General features: G+C 50.3%; 1 protein-coding gene across 7 annotated transcripts in view; it reads left to right on the forward strand.

Annotated features, from left to right (window-relative positions):
- The window catches only part of PLEKHG4 (pleckstrin homology and RhoGEF domain containing G4), a 79,445-nt gene that overhangs the window by 43,519 nt on the left and 11,179 nt on the right, over window positions 1-24,747 (forward strand). For all 7 annotated transcript variants that reach the window (XM_042834807.1, XM_042834810.1, XM_042834811.1 and 4 more), the window contains exons 11-13: window positions 10,962-11,100; window positions 13,475-13,597; window positions 14,045-14,236. In XM_042834807.1, the coding sequence (XP_042690741.1) occupies window positions 10,962-11,100; window positions 13,475-13,597; window positions 14,045-14,236 (454 nt within the window). The remainder of the gene's footprint in view (window positions 1-10,961; window positions 11,101-13,474; window positions 13,598-14,044; window positions 14,237-24,747) is intronic.

A 24,747-nucleotide genomic window follows, 5' to 3' on the forward strand; every position in this document is an offset into this window, starting at 1 on the left:
GCCCATTGGTGCAATCCAGGGAGCAGTTTTTTGGGTAGAGAGGGCTTCTGTTGAAAACAAAGGTGCAAAGCATAACAGCTGTACTCTTATCCTGGCTGCTTCTTCCCTAGTCCAAAAACTTAGTGAGCAGATTCATCTAGACGGTTATTTAAGCTCCTTTTCCAAGCCAAATCTCATACCTTGGGTAGTGAGGAAAGGGTAGGATATTCTTTGTGTCTCTAAAGCAAAAATTGTAATTGAGGGTGCCTGCGACGGATGTTTGGGGCCAAGGTTGTGTGATTTGCCAAGGCACTGCTTATGCAAGGGGATTTCCAAGGGCCTTAACTGAGAGGAATGCTTTCTGGCTATAGCAGGCTGTGATCTCTTCTCACATTGGTGTGGTTTGCACAGCAAATACTCACTGCCCACTTGCAGAATCGCTATGAGAAGCGGGGGGATGAGAGAGGCCAGCTGTTTGAAATCCCCGGGGCATTGCACAACCCCTGTTTGTACTGTCAAACACCTGAAGCCTATCAGCGTGTGAAGTCCTCTGTGCTATGTGCTGTGCAAACAGCAAGGCATTCCCTCGCAGCCCGGAGCTTCCAGCCTGGCTGTGAGATAAGTTCTGGTGTGTGGTATGGCAGGGCACAGCGGGTGGGGGGGGTGAGGAACGGCCCCGCATCCGCAGCCTTCCCTAATTAAGCTCTCTGTTGCCATCACAGGCAGAGAGGTTTTAGAAGAGGGAAAGGAGTGGAGATAAGAAAATAGCTTGCAGGTGTCTCACCTAAACACGAGGGAAAGAATGTTTCTCACTGGCAAGTGGATGGCTGTGGGAGTTGCTGCCCGGCGCTGGAAAGGCAGGGTGGGCGTCCTGGGGACGAGCGCTGTAACCGTTTCTGCTCCGTGCTGTGATGCCTGCAGCAGCGCTGGCAAGCCACGAGGGCGCTCTTCTCTTGCTGATCTGCTAAAATACACCTGGTGCAGGTTTTGGGCAGAATGAGGAATCGGAGCCTATTTATTCAGACCTGACGTGAGAAGCGCAGATAATGCGGGTGGTTGTGTTTTGTGTGGCTTTATTTTATTCTGTTCTTAAGCAACACGTGGCAACTTCACAGGCTTGAGAGAATGAGGGGAACATGTCTGCTTTTTATGGGTTGTTTGGGTTTTGAGCTAAACATGTGTTCGTGTGCAGGGAAATTATCAACTTTGAAACTTGACCTCACGGAGCCTCAAAGGATAATTTATTGCTTTGATTACCTTAGTGAGGGTAGGGGTGGAACACACACACACAGCGCTTTGATTGCGTGGTGTTGGTGAGCACACGCCGAGGCTGTGTAGCGTGTTCTGTTTAATTCAGGTCATATTCTCTGCCTGCCAAAACGTATGGGGAGTGTGTGCTGTGGGGCTCTCTCCAGCCTGAGGAGGATAAATGAAAGCAGATGGAAAAAGTTATTTTTTTTCTTCTTTTTAGCTTGTGGATCAGTTGCTGAAACTAAAATCTGTGTGGTATTTTCAAATAAGGAAATGCCTGCTTGTCATGCAGCTCAGGGCAGAGGGCTCTTCACTGTTCCAGGATCCTTTCAGATGAGGGTAAAACCTCCCATCACATGGCCGGAGAGCCCTGTGCAGGGCACTGCTGCTTTTAGACCCTCTATGGCTCTGCACTTGCTCACGTAGCTCCTTCTGTCCAAGCTGGTGTTCAGATAGGAGAGGTTCTGGGTTCTGTTAACCTTGCAAAGGCTCCTGTCATCGTGGTTTTCAAGGGCTGCCTTAACGGATGGGATCAAAGCAGAGTTGTACCAACATACTGTGGCTGGCCTGCTGAAGCTGGCTGTTGATGCATGTGAGTCCAATGCTGAACTTTTGAAACGTGGAAGATGAACAGTGCTGTCGTGTCTGTGTGCTCCACAGAACCCGCTGGATTGCTTTTTTGATCCTTTCAATTGTTACGTGTAGGTCAGTGCTGAAGTCTTCAATTTCCCCCATCCTAACATGCATCCTAACATCCAAAATCAAATGGTTTCTGCCTTCTACGTCTTCTTTTGGCTCTCATTAATCACTTGTCACACTGTGCAGTGCAAAAGGCTGATCCTGCAGACTCATGACATCCCAGACTTCCTAATCCGAAGTTGTGAGGTCAGCAGTGAACAGAGAACTGTCAAAACGTGCAGGAATTTCATATGCATAGAGGCTGACATTTCAAGAGCAGGAGTTTTCTGCACTCTTATCTCCAAACAGATAAAATATGCCAACCAGAAGTATTGGGCTCAAGATAAAGACTGATCTTTCTGAAGAGCTATGAAGGGGAAGGAGAGACCCAAGCGCACTATGGCTGTGGGATTACAGAAGCAAGAGGCCTGCCCACTTCTGCAGGAGATGTGTTCTGCTAGCTCTGAAGGCTTGTAGCTTCATGTAGCAAAAAAAAACCCCATGTAACTAAAGCTTGATTGCAGTTTAGAGATAGTAACCTAAAACAGGCAAGGAAGAAGGCTTGTGCTCTGTGCAGTTGCTTGCTATCTGCCAAGTACCACTGGGAAACGCATGGCAAACAAGCCCTGCTCTGGTCATTCAGTAGTAATAAAACTTCCCTTGGGGTGGTTTTGGCACCTTTCCCTGCTGTGTCCTTTCAGGGAGCCAAAATGCCCATCAGTGTTTGGTGACACAGAGCAGGGGGACCTCGCTGCTGCTCAAATCTGACCTGGGCTCTGGGAGGAGCCCCTAAGTGTGGTCCTACCTGATGGATGCCGTGGCACCACAGCTGTGGCTCCCACTGGTAACTCTTTCCTCTCTGGTCCCAGCGTGAGCTGACCTGGAGAACTACATGCTCACCAAGTTCTGCTGTGAAAGATAGCTGAACCCATCTAAGTGCTCATCTGAAGAAGGAAGGGAAGACCTGGAGGTGCAGGGGAGCTGCTGAAGCCAGCTTTGCTGCTTAGTAGAGTTGGCAGGGTTGAAACCCAGCACGTCTGCATCACACCGACTCCTGCGCCGAGCGCTCAGTGCTTCCCCAGCCCTGTCAGCACAGCAGTTGAAAGCTTTCCAGGTTTTGCTGTCCCAGCCTTTCAGGGCGTTGAAATGCCTCCCGTTGGCCTATTTGAAGCTTTTGTCACTAAACGTGGACAGATGCCATGCAGACATCCACCACTTCAATGCTACTAATAATACTTTTTGCACTTCTGGACAGGAATTCTCGTATGAAAAAGGCTCGTTCGTCAGTTACGTGGGGTTGGCTAGCAGGTGTGTCTGGCTTTGGGATATCTCCTGTATCAATCAACCGACCTGTGCCTTGGAGGCAGCTCACTCAGCCAGCTGCAGGAGGTGTGCAGACACGCTGCTTACCTCGCGGTGGGTTCTGAAGATCCCACTTCCATCGTAAGGCTTGGGAAGCTGCCAGAAGGCAGGCAGCAGCACTGGGAGCTCTTACTGAACTGAGACGTGAGTGTGGAGACCGGGCAGCGAGGCACAGAGACTTTGAACCTCATCTTCCACCAGACATTTTCCACTGTTGTTCTCATTAACGCTGCTCTTCTGGCACAGCCAAGAGCTGGGAACGCTTGCCAACAGGAGGTGTCCAGTGATGCCTTTCGTCCTCTCTGCTGTGAGTCAGAACTGGAGTAAAGAAAACACAAATATTTTTTTATTAAAGGTGCTTTATACCAGTCATACCAGAACACACCCCATGCGTGGTTCTAGCAGCAGAACTGTGTTCAAAAGTGTGGTGCAGGAGTGGAATCTCATTGTGTTCTACGTGCTGGCAGGTATGGTGGCCACGAGATTAGATGAGAGAGCTGGAAGAAAGGGAGGAAAAGCTCAGATGGTGAAAGCACGACCAGGTTGGGTGCTGGACACTGTGCAACATGGAACCAGAAAAATCATTATCCCTTCCCCAAACTCCTCATCTGAAAAGAATTTGTGCTTGCAAGCTGTGAATAAACAGCTTAAAAATAGATGGAGGAGTGAAGTCTCCTTTTGTTTGCGAAGGCAGTGCAGTTAGCCTCTGTGCTTCGAGGGGGGAGTGGTGGCAGCCAAGAGCTGGTTTTGTGAGCTGGCTATTTTTGGTGTGATGTGGAGGTCTGGATGGGAGCCCTGGGTGGGGACACACGCTAGCAGAGGGAATGGGCAGCGAGGAGCAGCCTTCCTGAGCATCGGCTGCCAGGTTCCTGATGCTAAAGCCAACTCGATTCCAGCAATAGAGGGATCCTGGGCTGCCCTGTGCAGCTCCCCTGGGCCTGGCTGTCCCATTGTGGGCCAGGCACCGGGCTGTCTCAACGCCCTGCTTTACTCATCCCTCGGTCACAATAGGGAAGTTCCAGTTAAGTGGTGATAGAGCCAGATCTGCATTGTCTGGGCTGCGGAGAAACCATGCAGTCGTTCCTGTCACTCAACCTGACTTTGCAGAGCTCAGTGAAAAGAAACTTTGAAACTTAGGCAGATTCAGAGAAGACTTTTCTTTCAGGTTTGGCAAAACATAAGTACCAGCTGGAACAGCTCACCGGTGATTGATCAGATCTTTGCTTCACTTGTGTCCTCTGAAATTCAGATTTAAATGTTTCTGCACACTCTGTATCAGAGCACAACCACAATTTGTGCTGCAGATAAGATCATTCTGCTCCTGTGCACTGGTCTTCCTATCCCAGATGACTGGTTAATGGCTGTGTTGATGGTGCTGGCTCCAAGGTGAGGCAGCAGAGGCCACCTGCTTCATGCACAGCACTGGCACCTCTCTCCCTTTACTTTCACATGCAGCAGGAAGCATAAAGCCTGCTTGAAGCTGTGGCCAACAAATGCAGGATCTCTGTGGTCGAAGCTGATAGCTTAGAGCTGTGTGGTGTTCTGCATGTTCCTAATGCTAAGACCTTCATCTTGAGGTTCAGATAAACCCTCCGCATTCATTGGAGCGAGATGAAAACCTGTGCTGAAATACCAGCCTCAAAGTTGAGCAGCTTTGCCATGAGACGCCTCTGCGCTGTTGCTGGTGGCACAGAAGATGCTGACAGGCACAGAACCCTTTGCCCCCAGCAGTGCACGGGTGGCAGTGCTCTTCCACGATCCTATTTGTTTGTGTCAGGTAGGGGGAGGAGCACGCAGGGACACTTCTATCCAAACACACCGTGCTGCTTGGTATTCATTTTCTTGACAGTCCAACCAGTTCCCTGTGTTGCTGTGGTGGTTTTAGGCTGGCGAAAAGCACTTAGGCTCGCCTTAAACAAACCCTGTTGCTCTGCACATAAAGAAGTGAGGAGCCGTTGTCGTTGCAAGCGAGCGAAACGTGGCACTGGCAGGGAGGGAAGAGCTCACAGAGCTGCTTGTTGGTAAGTCTTCTTTGCTCTCTCAGGGTTTTCAGGACACAGTTTCCTGTTTGTTTTCTGCTGCTTACCCTGGATTCTGTGGGGCTTTATCCAGAAGGCTCCTGTTTTGCTTGTTCTTGTTTGCAGCCTTCGTCATGCCAACGGGGCATTAGGTAACGAGCGTCATGCTGAGTTGTTTTGATCTGTTCAAAAATATCACGGAAAAAATGGCAAAAAAAATTCCAATATAGGATGTTAGCTGGGCTGCCTGGAGTTCCTGGTTCAGCCCACAGCATCCCACGGGCACCGTGTTGTGTCCTGCTGAGTTGGGGTGGACGTTTCTGCTGCTGGGGCAGTTGATATCACAATCACTGCCATTACACGTATTGGAAAGAATGGGATGGTGTAAAAGGAGGAAGTGTTGGGGAAACTCTGGTTTGCTGTGGTGGTGGGTATATATACATACAAGCAGAGCATCTTGAAAGCCCTGTGCCCTAAGTCCAGGGGCACAGCTGTTCCACTAGTGCAGCCAGCCCAAAAATGTGTGTAAACATCAGTAGAGCAACATTTGGAGACAGGAGGTTTTGAAAGCTAGTGGGAAACCACAAGTTGGTGGTCCTAAATAGGTGCTGTCTGGGGCTCTGCTGTGGGATGAGCTGCACCCTGTAAGTGGGTGATTTGATGGGCTGGGGGTTTCTGATAGATCTTGGTGGGGTAACTGAGTGCAAGTGAGGCTGGGGAAAGAATGTAGGGTAGCAGTTTGTGACCACACCTGGATACCTGTATGCTTCGGTGCCATTGCTTTTAAAGGGACTGCAGAGTATACTTCTGCTAAAAGCACATCAGAGTGAACTGTGCTACAGAAGAGGGTTCTCTTGGCAGTTATGTCTGTGGTGTGTAGCCTTAACTGTGTTCTTCCCAGCACGTTTGCTGTGCTCAGGGCTCAGTTTGGGCTGTGGTCTCAGCCAGTCCTGCTGTTCGGTGTCCCACAGGCAGCCCCACGCTTGGTTTTGGATGCTGCACCTTTCAGAGGACACTTTGGGGTTCTGAGCGCTGTGCCAGCAGCTGGAGTGCCATTGTTAGGTAACTAAAACCACCGTGGCCATGTAGGTGCTGCAGAGAACAATTACAGTTTATTTAGTGGTGCCTGCATTAGCTTTACCTTAAGAAATTCAAATTGTAACCTTGGCAGCATGCAAACTTTGCAGCTTGATGAGCAGGCGTGTGCCTTTGAGGCTGACCTCCTTGATGGGATCATTACAACTCTGGCTGTCACTGCTACCAAAAGGCAGTAATGGCCGGGAAAGTCTCTAATGCATTTCTGTTGCTGCAAAACAGCCCTTGGGCATGTGATACTTTCTCTGTGAAGCTGGAAGGGTTTCCTCCTGAAGCATTAAGTGACTTGTCAACCAGGTGTCAACGCAGAGGATGTGGGTGATGTCAAAGCTGTCCCTGTGCCAGACTCTATTCCTGTTCTTCAAAGCCCATGGAGTCTTCCACTTGGAAAGCTGCGCACCAGGAGTGGAAGAGCAGGTGATGCTAATGTTGGAACATTGGCTGTGTTTCTTCTGAATTACACAAGAATCAGAGCAGTTGTCCTAGCAGCAGACAGAGGCAGAGATGATCTTGCTGCTTCCTTCCTCGGGCGCTCGCAGGCATTGGGCAAGCATGGCTCTTGCAGCACCTGCAGGCCTGCTGGATGCCTCTGTGGCCATGTATTTCTGTAAAATCAGGTATTTTTGCTTAGAAAGCTGGAGTGTGACTCCCCTGGGCTACCTTTTTGTTCTTTTTTTTTTGAAGGACAGATCCAGGCAGAAATGGCCTTTCTATAAATTACAGGTTTAAAATTACCCTGCTATTATCCGACCATTTGGCACTTCTCCAGGAGAGCTGGAGATGTTTGGAACCTTTTCCACTGAAACGATAATTGCCCAATGAAAACAGGATTTGGGGAAACATAAACTGACATCAAGCTACTCCAGTTTGCTATAAATTATATCGACTCTGCACTATTGCAAAATTACTTTGGATGATTTGACCGTGGAAGAATGCAGTGAAAGACTCTTATTACCGCACTCACATGTATGGGGAAATTGCAGTGCATCCAAACAAACCCAGGCTTAGACAAGACTTTCCACTGACTTCAAACAACTCTGCTTTTCTTCTTTGGATTCACTCAGGCTGCTATTAAAAGATCTGCAAGGTGCTGAAGGTCTTTTTGTTTCCCTTTGTGTAGGTGGAACCAAACTTTCAGTGTGTTTTGTTTCCTTTAGGCCGCATTGGAAGGAGGGGAGGGCAGGGATGGAAAACCCTGAAGTCTTTCTCTGAGAAAGAAATAGCTGTGTGTGTGAGGTGAAACTTTCAAAGGAAACTCCTCATTGCAGGTCACTGTCGTGTTTATTTTATGCTAGAAATTAGGAAGGAAGTTAACAAGTGTATAGGTGAGTGGAGATGAGTGTGTGGGTAAAGAGACGTGCAGAGATTTGGGATAACGTGCCTGATGCCTAAATGACATTTTTTGAGAGCTGGAATTGCTTAAGTGAATCCAAAACTTTGCCATGAGCTGAGAGTGATTCCTTGGTTTGCTTTGGTTTGCCTACCTGCTGCAGGCTGGGAAGGGCTGTGGTCCTCTGTGTAGGAGTGCACAAGATGGATGTTGGTTGCAGGGCCTGCCAGGCTGCTGAGAGTGAACTGTCAGGAGCTGACAACGTATGAATGGAGTTACCTAGGAGATGCGGTGGAAGACCAACAACTGCATGTTGAGGTTTTAATGGACGCTTGCCAAGCAAGACAGAGTGCATGAAAACAGAGCAGCCAGACCTGGGAATGTGGGCTGGAGGTGCTGGGATGCTGGGGGAGCACAGCTGGGTGGGAGGAGGGTCACGTAGGGTTAAACCTGAAGCTCTCCCTAGGTCTGAGCCTGGATGTGGTGCCTTTGGCAGTGTTTGTGGGATGGCTGTGTGTGCTCATAGGCAGCACCAAGAGAAAGGGCAGCTCGGGGCACTGCGTTGTGCTCTGATAAGTTTATCAGTAACCTGCTGCAAGAATTCCCAGAAAGCAAGATGATTTTAAATTACAAGAATAAGAATTCTAGATAACGATACATACACCAAACAGCCCCATTTACTGTACAAAGGAGAACAAGAGTTCATTTCAGGCCCTCTTAACCTGAGATGAATTCTCTATCAAGTTCCTTATTGCGGTGCAAAGCCCTCAATCCTGATCCTGGATCCTGACTCGATGCAACTTTGAGACGTCTGTGGATCAGTAAAGCAAAAGTTCCTTGTGTGGTAACAGTGCCATTTTCAGTCCTGTTGAATCTGCTGACATGAAGGGAAGTTGGCTGAGTACCTGCAGCTGTGTAGCCATGTGGTCACATTGCCAGCACGTGGGTTGCATTGGTGGCTCAGAGGGCTCAGTGCTTGCTTCTCATCTGGAAGCTTCAGCTTGGCAGTTTCCTACAGCTTTCTGCACACACAGGGCAGGCTGGGCCTCAGTGAGGTGTATGCAGAACATGGTTCTATGTTTTCCACCAGGAGTGGGAAGGAGTGGTGCTGGAGCTCCCTTTCCCTCTGTCAGGTAATCACCAGTGCTCTAGGCTAGTGCAAGAGCTGAAACTTGTTTCAAGTTGCTGTATCATAAGATGGCCACTACTTTATCATGGGGTTGGGTGGGTGTTTGGACTCCCCCACCCCTTGCATCCCCTTACAGAAAAGCCCAGCAAACCGGTCTGGCTTGCTGATGAGCGTCATTGAAGGAGGAACATCAACACCAAGGCATTCTCTCTGGAAGCTCAGAGACAGGTTGGAAAAACGTTTCCCATCACAAGAGAACAGTCACAATACTTGCAGTTAGCAGCCTGTAGTGCCTGAAGTCACAGATGTCCACTGGTCTGTGCCAGCAGGACGAGCATTTGGGATGTGAGTGTGCTTTCCTCGTGCCAGCAGGGACTTCAGACCCATAGGAGTAAGACTGAAGGGTGTCTGCCTATCTGTCAGTCAATATTGTGTTTTGCTGGAGCCTCATCCAGAAACCAGAACTCAGCATTAAAGCAGTTGCCAAATACAACTTCATCGCTCTCCCAAACTGTTTCTCATTAGTTTTCTTTGCTGTCTCTGCTGCTGACGGCTGCCTTCAGAACCTGCTCTGTAAACAAACTTCCAAGAGCCCAGTTTGGACAGTGGTAACACACATCTCCTGGGTTGGATCTGGGTCTGTCCCGAGGAAAAGGGTGCGGAACAGAAGGCCAACATGGTCATTGTTTGTTGTGGGTGGGTTGGGGAAACACAGGAGCAGCCTTACAGCTTGGATCTTTCCATGGAAGCTTGCAGACGCTCTGTAGAGAACCTGTCTCCTTTGCACTGCAGTAGCACTGATCTTAGTCCAGAAACAATTTGTTATTCTGGCTGCACTTTGGAGAAATTCATTCAGACGAATGGCATTTTGAATAGGGGGGGAAAAAAAAAGAAGTGTCTAAGAGCCTGAGGTTTGCAGAGTTGGCCATAGCGTGTTGGGTGGAATTCTGAATGGAAAAATCCTGTGGGTTTCTGCTATGCAGAGAGAGTTGTCCAGACTCTTGCACCACCTCATGACAAGTACTATCTGAAAGCTGTCGGGTGCTTGTGACTAAGTGCTTCCATTTGGTTGCATTTCATAGGTTCAAGGCTTCTAACATGAGACAGAAGTAAACGTGAACGCTGAATTGCATCTATTAATTTCCATTAGCATTTCCATTAGCAAAGCCTCTGTAACTTTATTAGCTGCCTGTCTGTTTCACAAGTCTTTCAAATAACTTCAATAACATGATTTTTAAAGAAAGCCAACGCAACCATGCTGTCACAACCCAGGAGGCTGTAAAATGTTGTTAATGTAGAAGCTGGTTTGGGATAAGTGCAGGAGGCACACAGGAGAGGCTTGCAGCACTTTCAGTCTGTACTTACAAAAAGAAGGGAGATGTAGAAGCAGAAGAAATAGGAGTTTGGGGTGCAAGAGATAACTCAAATGCCCACCTGTCTCGGGCATCCCAGCTGTAATTCATCCAGACCTGTGCCACAGAGGTGCTCCAGGCCTTTGGAAGGAATGTGCTGACATGGCTGAACTCCCCAGGATGCAGGTCTGTGTTCAATCCCGAGTCCCTCCATCCCTGCCTGCACACAGTGCTGCTGCCTTCTGGGCTGCACAGCTGCCTGGGAGCTCAGTCCTTGCATCTTTGAACAAGGTTGTAAAATAGAACTCTCAGTGCTGAGGTGCTGCGCACTTGGTATTTTTGTCTGGCTGGTGGAAGTTTTTGAGGGTGAGGGTATCAGGTGTTTGTGTATTAAATTTAAATGGTGGTTTTAGAAACTGAAACAGCTGAGCTGGTGTTTTGTAAAAGCCACTGCTGCACGAATCCGTGTTGGTGAAGATCTGAGTATCCTTCTGAAAGCATGACAGGTATGGTGAAATGTTTGATGGAGGCTGCCTGGGGGGGGGAGATGCCTCGAGCCTTCCTGCCAGGTCATCCGCAGTGGGATCTCAGAGTGGTGAATCACAGGCAGGGAGCAGTGCTGTTTTCCTTCTGCTCTCCATATGGAGATGGCCACTTCTTTTCCCACGGGGAAGATGTCTGTATTGCTGCTGTCAGCCCCGTTTGCATGAAGCGCTGGGGGAAAGGCCTCATGCAAAACCCCTGACCAGCCGTGTGTCCCCTTGCAGGGACGCGCTTGATGCTGCTGGTGTGCTTTATAATCGAGTTGATGAGGGCGTTCACCGCCTGGTGATGGCGTCAAATAAACGCATCCAGGAACTGGAGCTGGTCATGGAGTTTGAGAAGGTGGAAGAATGTTTTAAGGAGGTAAGTAATGTCTGTTGGTCCGTTCTTGTGACTTCCTGCTGCCACCCTCTGACTGTGCCGCAGCAGGTACGTGTTGGTCTGTCCTGTGGAGACAGAGAATGTCTGCAACCCTCCTGAAGAACAGCTCTGCATAAGAGTTTGGGGTAGACCTTTATGAGTGCTGAGAACCAAGTTGCTGTTCACGTGGTGTCTTCTGATGGCAGGTGAAAGTTTCCTGGCTGCTGTCAAAGTGTGGGTGTATGAAATCCCATAAACATCTGTGAGCTTTTGCTTGACTTGAAGACTACTGTAGTGGCTCTTTGATAGACCCCACCTGGAGGTGAGGTATCTTGTCACACTGCTTGCTAAAGTACCCTCCCAGCATGACTGCTGAGGAGCCATTCCTCATATTCCACCTTGGCAAGCAGCAGAGCAATGGCAGCAAGCTGGAGACGAACTCATGTGTCTCTCAGGGCTGTAGATCCCACAGAGTTTGCTTTCATCCTCCTGCTGAATGAGCCACACATCGCATACTCTGTGCTAGCTGCCATTCCGTGCTGTACTGGTGTTGACTCCTGTGCAGTGCCCAGGTCCCTGCTGTTGGATAAGATGCAGGCACGCTCCTTTTGCCTCTGGGTGCAGCCCCTCTACACAGTCTTCAGGTGTGTGAATATACCCATCCTTAGCCCAAGAGCTGTGCTTCATCCTGCTAGCCCCTGCAGGTCTGTGGCAGCCTCAGCTTTCCTTCTTGTGGTGTTCCCTAAAGCTCTTTAGCTGGGGGATAACTGAAGCAAACAGGCACTGATTTTTCAGAAAGACCTTTGAAACCTCAAACCATGTAGATGAAGAACCTTGAAAAGTTGTAAAAAAAAAAAAAAAAAAAAAAAAAAAAAAAAAAAAAAAGTAGTTCAGGCTGAGTGTCCTTCAGGGTCTTATCAGATCTTTCAGTCTTGCAGGTCTCGATGTGCTCCCCAAGCCTGAACTCTGCCTGTAGGTTATGGAGCCTCGTAGTCTCCTTTGCTGTAACTCATCAACGACGAGATGTTTTATGCATCTCTTCTTACAGCTTGTCCATGTGTGTATGAAGAACTGTGTACACACATACGTGCGTGTGTTTGAAGGACGGTGTGCTGGTTGGATAACTCACCTTAGGAGCTTGTATCCTTCAAAATCAGGGCTAGGGTCAGTTTTTCCACTTCTCACATTTCCCCATTGTTCTTCTGGGCTCTTGTCTGGACAGAGCTGGATTTGCAGAGGAATCTGTAGCCTGCCTGGCTTTTTCACAGGCCAAGGTGGATCCTTTAATGACTTTCCCATTGGAGGTAGACACTCGGGCGCCATGCCCTCTGCGTTCAGGACAAGAAGTGTGATGTAAGAACCTAGTAAAGTCTCCCTTAAAGTTAAATGCACAGGTTCTTAATCCAAACGACAAAAAGGAGACGAAAGCAAGTTCCCAGCCTGTCTCTGCTTTCAAGTGCGCCCCCGAACAGGAGGCAGCAGCACTGTGTGCCCCTGTGTGCTGCATGTCATGAGCTGGGAAGCCAGTCCACCTCTTCCTCGTGTGGATGGCTTTGCCCCATGGGCACGGGCCCTTTCTCAATCCAAAAGAGTAGGAGTTCGTCTTTGAACGTTGAGTTAGATGGATGAGGAAAACAGAACTAATCTGTCCTTCTGGCTGCAGCTGTTTCTGAAGCATCGCAGACAAACTTGCCAGCCGTCTTTAAAATGCTTATTCAGTGATGATGGTGTTATCCTGTTTGGCCTCCTGTGTCTGCTTTGCTTTTAGGACACAGCTGTTCATTGTTCACCTGTGTTTGAAGTTACGGGCTTAAAACTGTGGTGGTGACAGGGCTCTGTCAAGGAACCTGTAGTTACTGCGCAGCAGTGGTGAGCTGCCTTCAGAAAACCCATATCTGAGAGTCCCAGAGATCTCTGAAAGATTGCTGGTGAGAATTCATCAGTGTGTTTGCACTGACATCATTTATGTGCTGCCAGTCAGAAAAGGGAAGTGGTATAGGAAGCTTGGCAGCAGGGAGATTTAATCCCACTTAGGGGTAACAGTAATAGCAATATCAGGCTAGCCTGTAGGATGCAGAGCTTGCTCTAGGCCATGGGTCACCCGAAACAGAACCCAGGCAGCTGCATGCCCTGTTTATGCCTAAGGCTTTGTGAGCAATAGCGGAGCTTTGCAATTACTTGGTAACCTGAAGTGGAAAAACTCAATGCAGGAGGCTCACACTGAAATGCCAGGATGGGGAAAAAGTGTACATGCGCATTTTTTCCAGTAATGAAATGACCAGTGTTAGGAGAGCAATTCCCTGTTCTTTCCACATAAAGGCCTGCCTTGGTGAGTAGCACAGAGTGACTAATAGCGAGCTTTTCCCTTTTCTCCTAGGTCAGCAGTTGGATTGAGAATGTTGGCAGGAAAAAGCTGAAGGAGATGATCAACCTGGACGATTCTCTGGAGATGTTGCTTCAAGCACAGAAGCAGTTCAGGGAGTTTGATCTTGTTGCCAGTGTAAGTGTTGTCTGATTGGAAAAACGTGTTCTCCTGAGTCTGAGTTGGCAGCAGGCTTGCATGCTCAGCCAAAGCCATGATGCTGTGACAGCGTTGGTAGAGGGTTCATCACCAAGGTGTTGGTGTCGTTCCTTTGCACTTCTTGGCTTCCCTGCTCTGCTCTTGCAGACAGAACCACCAGCTCTACCCCTCAGGAAAGAGGAAACCTCATCTTTTTTGATTCTCGTAGGCCTCTTGTTCTTACTGGGTAGATCTTTACAAGCTGCCATGTGGCCAATGTAAATCATAACAGATGTCAGGACTCTGCAAAATTCTGCTGTAAACAAGTACACCTCTGCTCATTTGAATTGAACCTAAACTCTGCTCTAATTAGTCCCAGCTTAATGACTTTGATCTGCTATCTGTGTCAGGTCTCTGTCCTCATATGCAAACACTTTTTGCTTTCAGGAATGTTGCAGAAGGGGACAGGAAGCACTTAAGAAGATGGATCGTTGGGAAGACTTCACCTCTGTGGATGTCCATTCTTACAGAGCGAAGCTGCAGACCTACAGAGATCAACTGGAAGAATTCTGCACTCAACTGGACGAAAGTAGGCATCGAGTCTGCGAGACAGTCAGGCTGTATGAATTCTTTGACAAGGTGAGACAAGGTAGCTGCTGCGTGGAGGAGGGTGTAAAAACCTGCTCAGACTCAGTCCGAGTGTGATGGTTTCTGAAATACACAAAACTTAACGTGCACGCCAACAGGGAGCTGACAAATCATAATTTGCACTGATTTTTTTTTTTCAAGTATGTATGTGGAAGAAAGGATTGATGTGTGTTTAAGAAAGGATTGATGTGTGTTTAAGAAAGCATCTGTGTCTGTAAAGAATAGAGTTCTTCTGTCTGAGCTGTAACCTGTGGGCCCTCTTTGTGGCAGCAGGGGATAGAAGAATTGCGGCAGTGCTGCGTTAGGCCACCGTGCCAAGGTAGGTTGCCCACATTTTGTTGGTGCTGTATCTTTACATGCTGGTAAACTGAGCCTGTTGGCATGTCCTGAGTAGCATCCCACTGTTCAATCCTTAATTTAGTCCAGTTCTTCTCTTTGGGAGACACGCAGAAGGTTGTGGAGTGCCAGAACAGGGTGCAGGGGAGCGTGGCCAAGGGGCACAAACACTGAGTGGGTCTTGGTATCTGCAAAGCCAGGAGGGGAGGGTGCTTGTGGTGGCTGCAGTGAGCCTGTGACCTTCTCACCCGTTTGGTTGAATGCAAATGTGCTGTTCAGGAGGCATGCAGTTGCATTTGGTGTGATTTAATTTCTAAAGTTGCATGTGAATAAACAGTAGGATTTTGTATCTGCACTTGAAAGTACAGCTCTGGCAGGCACAGAGGACCAGGGAGCCCGTGCTCCACTTACTCCACACTTGTACAAACATTGGGTTTTAAGTTCTCAAATTCCAGAAAGAATAGACACTGAAAGTTAAGCTGTACCAGATGTAGGTGCCACTTAGTTGCTGTCTCTGAGCTGCCTTGGCAGCCAGAAGTGCTGAGAGAAGGGGGTGGAAACTCAGCTAAACATGAAAAACATTCAGAAGCGTCCTGTGTGAGGGAGGAAAGTGAAGAAGGCACTGCAGAGCCTTGCTGTCGTGCCATGTGAGGGCTGCTTGTTTGCTGATGCTCAGCAGGTCTGCTCTAGCTCATCTCTGCAGTTTGCTGTGCAGGTGGGAGATCCTTTTTCTGTGGCAGTGTGTCATTTCTTTCTCAGTGAAGCCCTGGTGAAGAAGGCTGTTGCTGTACTGCTCGCAAACGGAGGCACACAGAGGTGCCACACCCTGTGCAAAACCTTGGCACGTCTTTGGCAAATCAAACATTGGTCCTGTGTGACCCAACCCAGCTGAAGCTGGGGATCTGTGGAGCACAGCTGCGAGCTGCAGCTCCTGGTCTGGTGGCTGCTGTCTCCTCTGTTCAGGTGTGGGTACTACAGCCCATGGGAGCTCCTGGGCTGCCAGGGTGGTCAGCCAAGACTTTGAAGCTGTGGATGAACATCCATCAGAGCTAAGCCTTATTTGGACCATCCCTGGCACACTGATGATGCACGGCCCCCAGAGGTGGCCCATTTCTTTTCTTAGCATGCTGTTTATTCAGCTTCTTTTTGGTGGATGATGATTGAATGCAGTCCTTGGTGGCAGCAGCACCCCTTTAGTTTCATGCTGCACACTGCAGTGCAGGCTGACTGGCAGTGGCATGGCGTGTTTGCTTGCTGCTTTGGTGCAGAGGAGAGGTATCCTGTGTAGTGAGGGAGCAGGATTTTGGTCTTCAATAGAACTACAAACAGAGTTAGTGTAGTAAATATGGGTATTGTGAACCAGTGGCCAACTGAAACCAGGGGTGTGGAGGGGATGCGTCCTGCAGCTGTAGGATGAGTGCAGAAACTGCTGCACAGCGTTTCAGTTCTTTGTACCCATTATTTTAATCTTGATCTCCAGCTTTCTGTCTTCCAAAAGCAAAGCCGGTGGTGCTGTCTGGGAGGTGGGGGAGAAGCAGAAGATGTTATCTAAACTGATTTCACTCTCCTCTGATGCTGAGCTGCTTTGGCCTTACTGCTGTGATCTTGTAAGTGCCTGCCTAAGCCCCTTCTCTCTTCCCTAATATCTGAAGGGATCAACAACAGGAGTCTAAACAGAGTAATGTCCTTGATTTCCTTCTTGTAAAGAGCTTGCAGCAATGCCAGACCCCAGGATTCGGGGAAAAGCCTGGAGATGCGTAAGCAATGTACGCTATGGTAATGAGCTGGCAAGCTCAGATGTCTCCAAATGTCTCAACGTGTGCCAAGGGAGCGGAGCGCCCACCACAGGGGCCGTGGTGTTTGTACCCTCATACCACACGGTCTGCTAGGGGTGGGAGCATTCTGCTGGCCTCCTGTCTGCATGTGGTGAATGCATGGTGCGTAGGGTGCGGAATGTGGCTGCCAGACAGGCTGTGGAGGAGGTCAGGAGCACCTCATGTAGCCCCTCACGCTGCCGTGCTGTGTTTTTTCACTGTTTGGCAGCCCCAGTGGCCCATCAGAGCTGAGCAAGCTGGGCAGGGCCAGACCACATGGAGCTCACACACATGGGCTGGCAGGATTCCCTCCCCAAAGCCACAACCTGTGCCAGGCTGGATGTTTCCATTTGTCCCCGCTTCCTTTCTTGGTGCCTGGAAAGGGCTGTGGGTGGCTGGGCTGAGGCAGGAGCGGTGCAGGAAGCTGCTGTCCATCTCCGACTGCGGGCAGAGCATTGTTTTAGTACCACAGACTCAGCGCAGGCACACAGTGGGACGTGCCATCTTCCTGCGGCTTTGAGCCTGGTTTGGCCTCTGTCCCTTGTTTACTCAGTTCCGCAGCTGTGATGGGATCTGGCAGTGCCTTGGGGGAGAAGTGGGAAGCTGAGCAAGCAAGGGTGTGTGTGTTGTACCAAAAGCACCACTGTTGGCTTCTGAGCTTCCTGGAGGGGTGACCCTTAGCATCCCTCACTCGCTGCCTATCCTGGCTTCACACTGGCACTGCAACAAGCATCCTGTCATTACCAGGAGCTAGAGCAAATCTCCTTCTCTGTGCTTACCTTGTTAGCCTTCAGACTTCTTCCACTCTCAAGCTTTCTTTAGGCAAAGTTATTTCCCAGCTGCTTCTTACAGTCTCTGCATGCTCGTGACTTTATAGTGAGCAAAGTGCCCTCTGCCTGTGATCCCAGCTCGAGGATATCACCCCCCCCACCAAGAGCTGTGTGCCTTTTCTGCAGCTAACTAATGTGGCACATCTGATGAGCCAGAGCCCACAGCTCAGCCTTTGCCAGCACTGAGATGTCAGGCAGTCTTGCAGGAGGTCAGCAGTGAAGACATACAATGCTTTTGGCAAAACATCCCTGCTGGAAGAAAGCAGTGACCCAACTGGATAGGGCAGAGCAGCATCTCACCAGCTCAGCACCTGCATACCCTGCAGCTGTGACGCAGCTGGTACCAGAGCCCTTAGAGCTGAACTGCCCACATCATTACAGGAGGGCCCGGAGCAGCCTCAGCCCCAGAGGCTCTTTTCTGGCTTGTCAGGGCGTTGTGCAAGAGGTCTGTTTTGGTGGGAGCCTTGGAACCTTGCCTTGCGCCTGCTTTCTGAGGAAAGCCGTTCAGGGGCTCGGTGTTCGGGATTGCTGGTGTGAGGTTACTTAACAAATGATAGCATTTCCCCTTCTTGGGATTTCTTTGGACCGTGCTCTGGAGCCTTTTCTTCAGCAGCGTTTCTCTGAGCCTCAGATCCCATCAAAGGAGCCCAGCCCATGCAGGTCCTGAGGGAGCAGGGATCTCCAGCCAGGACCTGCTGCTTCTGAGCCCTGCTCAGCATGTGCCAAGCGTGGCCCAACCTCTCTCCATCTGCACTGGTGTTTGTGAACAGACTGCGTGCGCTCACGTGCGGCTCTGCTCGCACGGTGGATCGCTCTTCTCCTCCTCTCACTCACCCCGGCATCACTTTGTTCTTTGTGGCTTAGAAAACAAAGCCTTTGGCAAGTGAAGGAGGTGCCTACCCTTCCTGGGGGAGGGCCAGCTGGCCTGCATTTGATTATGGCAGCGCCTCCTCATCCCTCCCCATTGTCCTTGCTGCTGCAGGCATGCCAGCGTTCTTGCACTCCATCCTGTGAACAAGTGCTGCTGCCTATGGGGCCCAAAGAGGGGCTGGGGCCCTTCCTCCCCCCAGCCCAGCCCTGCTCTGTGGATCTCCATGCACTCTCCCTTTGAGCTAAACTCACCCCACCCGACTGCGGCCGCAGACAGACGCAGCAAACGCTCCTGTAAGTACCAAGTGTCCGGCGGGACCGGCTGACGTGTTGGTTGCATTGAGATTTGTTTGGAAACAGTGTGAAGGAGGCTTGTGTGTGTCCAGCATGAATCAGAGTGCTCTGTGTGTGTCTTTTGTGTGCGCAGAGCTCTGTATGTCTTTGCGTGGTCCCTCTGAACTCCAGGGCTGTGCTCTCTGTAATGCAGCAGCGTCTGTCCCTGTTCTTCTTTCGTGTGCCAGCAGAGGCATGTTTCGTGTTCTTCCTAGCAGGTAGAGTTTAATTGCATCTACAAGTTGCTGGTGGGACCAGGCTGCACGCCCCAAACCACCTGGCCGCACACACAGGGCAGATGTTTTGGTGCCCCCTGGGCTGCTGTCGGGTTGTGGGCAGCACAGTGGAGTTGGAGTTGCTGAGACTCACTGCTGCCGTGTTCCCAGGGACAGAGCTGAACTCTGTGTGAAGCTAAAATCAGAGCGTGAGAATTGGCTGAGTTCAGCAGATACCTGGCAGCTCTCCCCAAAATTCACAGCAGCTACCTGCTGAGACTTCTGCTCTTCTGCCTGAATTCTGCTGGCATACCAGATGTGGGATCCCAGACCGTGATTTAGACTCAGCCCCCCTTCAAGCAGCAAGTTACTGATGTACCTTTTTGCCCAGCCTTTGGTGCAGGAAGCAGGAGAGGAGCTGGGTAGCTGCTGGGGACCTTGAAGTGTGTGGTTCTATCACAAGCTGTTTGGCACAGGCAGAGTTAATTGTACTTAAAGGGCATCGTGATTCCCGGCTCTGGGAATGGGCTTGGAGAGGAGCTGCAGAGTGTAACTTTACACCAAAGTGTAGAAAGAGACACCTGATGTGTCATTATTGTGGGTACTCACTGCAGGCAGACATGGGTCGTGGTGCCCCTGTGTCTGTTAATAGCAGACCTGTGCAGGTCAGAGCACGACTCTGTCCCCAGCCCTGCTGAGAGAGTGGGGCCTTCACCATAGCTTACAGCACAGTTTCTTTAATAACAGGTGCTGTTCTCCCTGTGCCTCGGCACAGAGATTGGCTTTTCTGGGGAAAGGCTGCATGAAATTTCTAATTAACAGCTTGCGTTTGCTTCCTGCTAGAAATACTGAAGATGATGAAGGAGGGTCTGAGTAGCACAACACTGTGCCTTCCTGATGCTGTGAAGCTGCTCTAGGGGAAGCCCTCGGTGTCTGACAGCAGCTGGCTCATCTCTCCCTCTCTCTTCTCTCTCCTTCCTTAGTTGCACTGTCAAAATGGTGCCCTAGGCAGACACCTCGCCTGATTTGCTCTCTCATTTCAGAGGTGTCCATTTTCATACGCGGTCTCAAGCATGTGGGGGATTGAGCCCAGAGGTTGGAAAGTTGATCCTCTTGTCGAGTTCACGCAAGGTTAATGCATGAAATCTCTCCCTTCTCCTTCCTGCCAGCTTTTTGCTGAAGAAGCCTTCCTGCAATGTTAATAAGTCCCAACTAGGGGTATTCCTTTATCAGAAAGTTTCTGAAGTTTGAAGTTTACCTCTTGCATAAACAAGAAGCCCCGACAACATAAATCCGGTCTGTGTTAGCTTTCCCAAATCATTGCCTTTCAAAATCAGCTGCTTGGAAAACATTTTATGAATTCTCTAGTAATTTGCTGCTAGATCCACTGTCATCTAGGTTATTTTGTCTTTTTTTCCACCAACGTCTTCACTGCCAACTTGGTGTCACAGCAGTGTTGGTAGCTCCCAGCAAGCTCTGTGACTACAGAAGGCTGAGTGGTGGAAGCTGCAGCATTCGGTGCCCCTTTCTAGGTGCTCAGCAGAGGTGTGTAAGGCAGAGGAACTCGTGTAAGAGAGGATTAAATGGGAGGTTTTCTACGTGCCACATCCAAGCACAGTTCAAGGTTGAAGGTGAGTTCTTGGGGTGAGATGTTTTCCAGCACCTGCCACAGTGCTTCAGGCTCTGCTTGTGTGACCAGCCTGCTGGGGTCCTTGCTTCTTCTCCCTATTTCAGTGCTGGCAGGGGGGCTGGAGGGGCCCCAGCAGCTTTTGGGATGTTGTCTGCCTGCCTCTCAGCTGCCGTTCTGATCCCAGGAATGCAGGAACGTATTTGGACCCCACTGTGCATGCAGGAGCAGCACTCGATGTGCTGCAGGAACTTTGATCGTTGTGCTCTTTAACAGTTTCTTGGTGGCCTTGGCTGCTGTGAGCATAATCTGACAGTTATCCAGAAGTGTGGGGTTTGTTCCCCTTTGGTGCAGCAGTGAAAGCAAATCTCTTCCAGGATCAGGACCCTGGTAGGCAGTCCCTATTGGCAGGGAAGCAGTGTTTCCTATCAGCAGATGTAGGGATTTCCTAGCTTGGGTTCCAGTTGAACTGCAGGAGGAATGCATTGCACTTGAGGTGCAAGATGTGATGCTAGCAGAGGTCTTCCCTCAGCTGGCCCCCAGCCTTGGGCTTGCGAGCAGGATGTCGGGTTTGGATGCTTTTTTTTTTTTGCTTGGCTCTTGGGACAGGAGCTGTGCAGGACGGCAGGCTTTGTGAATGCTCGTGTGCTGGCATCCATCTGGATACTTGGATCCTCCTGGAGTCTGGAATTCCCTTTAGTCACGGGAGTTAAATAGATCTGTTTGGGCAGTCTGGACATGGAGCTGCCCTCGGCTTACAGATGGAGCTGTGGCTCACAATGGCTCCGATCTGCATATCAAAGCCCTGCCATATGGACAGGGTTCTCCCCAGAGCCGCTGTCTCTGCCCGGGCTCCTTTGGTTGCTCTAGGGGGGCTCAGAGCCTTTCAGTGCATCTCAGTGTGTTCCTTAAACCAGGGGCTGAGGAAGGGAGGCCTGACAGATGTGCTGGTGCTGGGTTTGGTTTCAGCCCCACATCTGAAGCAGAGCCTTTCTCCTAGCTCAGCTGCAGAGGAAGGAGCTGTGCCATGGGACAGCGATGGGCAGGTCGGTGTGCTCACTCCTCTGGTCCCCACGGATTGTTTTTTGGGCTGGAAAAAAGCAGTTTGGGCAGACTGCCCTTCCCTTCAGCCAACCAAAAGGCAGCACGTCGTTTAGAACGAAGCAGTTTGACTGAATGTGTCACAGGGGAAAGGATGGGAATTGAAGAGTACAGTGAAAGCACCAATGCTTCCCAAGCAGGCCCGAGGATATGCTGGATGTTTCACAGTCCCCAGCTGAGTGTGGAGGGTATCATTAACCAGGAGCCAGCATAAGGCTATTACAGGGGGCATTGGCACAGTGTGATGATGATGCTGTTGAGAGAAGCGTAGAGCAACACATGCAAAAGCCTCTTGAGGTGACATCAGTCTCAGAGTGGAGAATGATTTGCTGCCGCTGTGCAAGGCTTCAGTGAGTCACCAGTTTTGCAGTGGTTTGGTCTTGAATTTGCTGGCATCATGAGGCCTGCAGCTCTCACCAAAAAGATTGCTACCCTTCGCTAAAAACAAACATGAAATCTCTGCCCTTTTCCTCCTCCTTCTTCTCCAGGCAGTGGCTGCACATTCACAAACACACACTTATTCCTTCATGCCTCTTTTTTTTCAGCCACCAGTAGAAATTCAACATGTGCAACTTGATTCTGCTCAGCCTGGAAGTGTTTCCATGGCTGCAGTGCCCGGTGTGGCCAGGTGGAGGACCTGTCCCTGGGTCCCAGCTGTTGGTGACAGCAGATCTCAGCATGCAGTTATGCTTCACAAGTTGTCTGTGCTCCCTCAGCACAGCACTGCTGTGTATTTTGCTGCGTGCCCCTCAGTGCAGCTGTGCTGTTGGCAGTGTCCAAGGGTGAGGCTGGGCTGGCACACACTGAGTAACTGGTGAGACATCAGGAAGGAGTGTGGATGATACGAAGGCGGTGAGGCAGCATCTGTTCTTTAGTAAGAAGGGATGGTAAGCAGAGTTTTACTGACAAAAGCTTTGCGGTGAGGGCTCATGAGAAGATGGGCAGTGCTTCAAACACAGAGGCTGGTTTGTAGCAAGCACGAATGTTCAAGTTTCTGATTTTGCTGGGAGCACAATCCCAGTCCTCTGGGCTCAGGAGGTTTTTAGATGTTGAGACAACCCTGCTGGTGAGATAAAAATAAGCAGTGCAGAATCTCGAAAGCACGGAGCAAAAAGGGGAGAGTGGGGGGAAACTGCACCTTGTGTGCTGCTGGGAGGTTCTCTGCAGCTGCAGAGAGGGCAGATCTCAGATGTTCACTGCCCAGCTTCCTAGGGAGTCATTTAGTGCATGTCGATATATGAATGTGGAAGCTCTGAGTCGCAGCGAAGTGAGGGTTATTGTGGCTTGTTGTGATTCATTAGTTGAGTCAGCTTGCTCCTATTGGAGCCATGCTAGGTGTTGCTCGGCAGTTGCAGCAATAAAAAGAAGCACAAGCACTTGCCAACTGCAGAGCAACCAGCCACAAGTGCCCTTCAGGTCGTCGTGTTGCTGTCAAGAGAGGAGAAATTGTGCACAATCCCATTTCATCCAATTATCTTCTCCTGTAATTTAGCCTCTCCTGGTCTTGTCAAGGCTTAGCTGCCCAAGGGCAAAGGAGGGGAGTTTTGAGCTCTGTTCACGTTCTCCCAGAGTGCTGCTGCAGCTTCTAAGCATGTTGCCCTAATGAGTTTCCCCTGTCCTTGTTCTGCAGTTGAGGCTGTCTGTGGATCCATCCCTCTCTGATACCCGTGTGGTCTGTTGTATTCCCTGCTGACTGCTGCCACTTTCCCATGCCTTGTCCTTCCCTGCCCAGCTGTGGGCATCTGCCTGTTCTCCTCTTATTCTTACACCCAGGGGATTTAGTCTGTGCCTGCCTGTCACCCTTTGTCCCCCTGTGGTGTTTGTACAGCACTAAGCACTTGGGAACAGGCAGCAATGCAAATACTGGACTGAAAGTGTTCTTCTTTGCTAGTGTAGGCAAACTAGTGATGTTAGTGGTCTCTCCTGTGTGGGGGGGAGAGGGGGAAGACATCGAGGACACAGCAACTCAGGAGTCATTTAGCTTTGTATTTCAGGAGGGTGCTTAAAGCTGAGCTGCAGCCCTGCAGGACGTTGTTCTGGTTAGTCTGCTTTCTGCTGCTAATGAATCCCAGGCAAGACTTCGCGTGCAGTGTGGGATAGACAAATGCAACAGGGTGGGGGACAGGGTAACAGCAAACCTCTGCACAGAGAGCGTGCTTGTGACTGGTGGCTTTGCTGAAAGGCTGCGATCTGAAATTGCGTGCTTTCTTATAGCTCTAAGGGCAGCTGCTGGCTTATGCAGCCCCAAATCCTGCTAGAAGTGAGCGGGGGCCCTAGTGTTGAGACATGGGAAAAGCCTTGCAACACCCAGAAGAGACTGCCCTGTTTTCTCCACAGCTCTCCTATGTTGGGTGGCAACTTCCTTTGCATCTTGCTTGCATCTGGGGCTAGTGGGCCTGTTTTCTCTCCGTTTCTGCACTGTGAAAGAAAAGGGACCTGGCCTGCTCCCAGGCAGGCTGTCATCCTCACACTTCAGTAGTTCTCATGTGAAGCACAGACCCTTCCCCCCCGCCTGCTCTGTGGTTTCCAGGGCTCCTCAATCTGGTATTTAGGCTAGCAGCATTGCTTGTGAATAGCCGAGCCCAGCCGTGGGCTGCAGAGGTGGCCTTGCATCAGTCGGCTGCAGGAGGTGGTGATGCACAGTGAGACATGGAGCCACTTCATCCCACTGGGCAGGTAGGAAGGAGTATTTTCCTAATTAACCACCCTGCCCTCTGCAGGTTGTGCAGCCTTGCTCTTTCACTGTCAGTGCTGAGGAGGGGAGGCTGAGCAAAGTGTGAGTGGAACCAAGAACCTTCTCCAGGTTCACAGAGCAGCAGGCTTGTTGCTGTCTGCAGACTGATAGCTCTTTCAGGAAGGTTTCAGTCTGGATACTTTTGCTTTTATTCACTGTAAAACAGCTTCTTAACTGGGGTTGGTCTGAACTGCCAGCACACAGGGCAGTCTGCAGCCTCGAGTCCCTGCTTACATTGCGCATGAGGGGATCTGTTGGTATCTGGGAACCTGAGACTGGGAGGAACGTGGTGGCTTTGTGTTAGGTTCAGTCTGGAACCAATGATAGCAGACATTGGCTCAGGTGGGATCTGGGACTGCTGGACCTTGGCCTCTGTGTGCAGATGGCACTTGTGCAGTGCCAGCAGAGGCAGACATGGGGAGCTTCTGCCCTCGATGTGCTGCCAGCCTTGCCGTGGTGAACCAGGCAGGGACAAGAGCAGTCAGCGGTGCCTTTGGCTGTTCCATGGCCCAGCAGGTCCTCAGGAGCCCAGCCTCCCTCCACGACCAGCAGGACAGCCTGCTGCTGCTCCTTGTGCTGTGCTGCATGGCCAGCCCTCTGCAGGCAGGAGGCACGCTTCTCTTCACCCTCTAACTGAGAGCT

The sequence above is a fragment of the Centrocercus urophasianus genome, unplaced genomic scaffold, assembly GCF_019232065.1.
Source record: "Centrocercus urophasianus isolate 14NV4802_14NV808 unplaced genomic scaffold, USGS_Curo_1.0 seq_49, whole genome shotgun sequence".
NCBI classification, from domain to species: domain Eukaryota; kingdom Metazoa; phylum Chordata; class Aves; order Galliformes; family Phasianidae; genus Centrocercus; species Centrocercus urophasianus.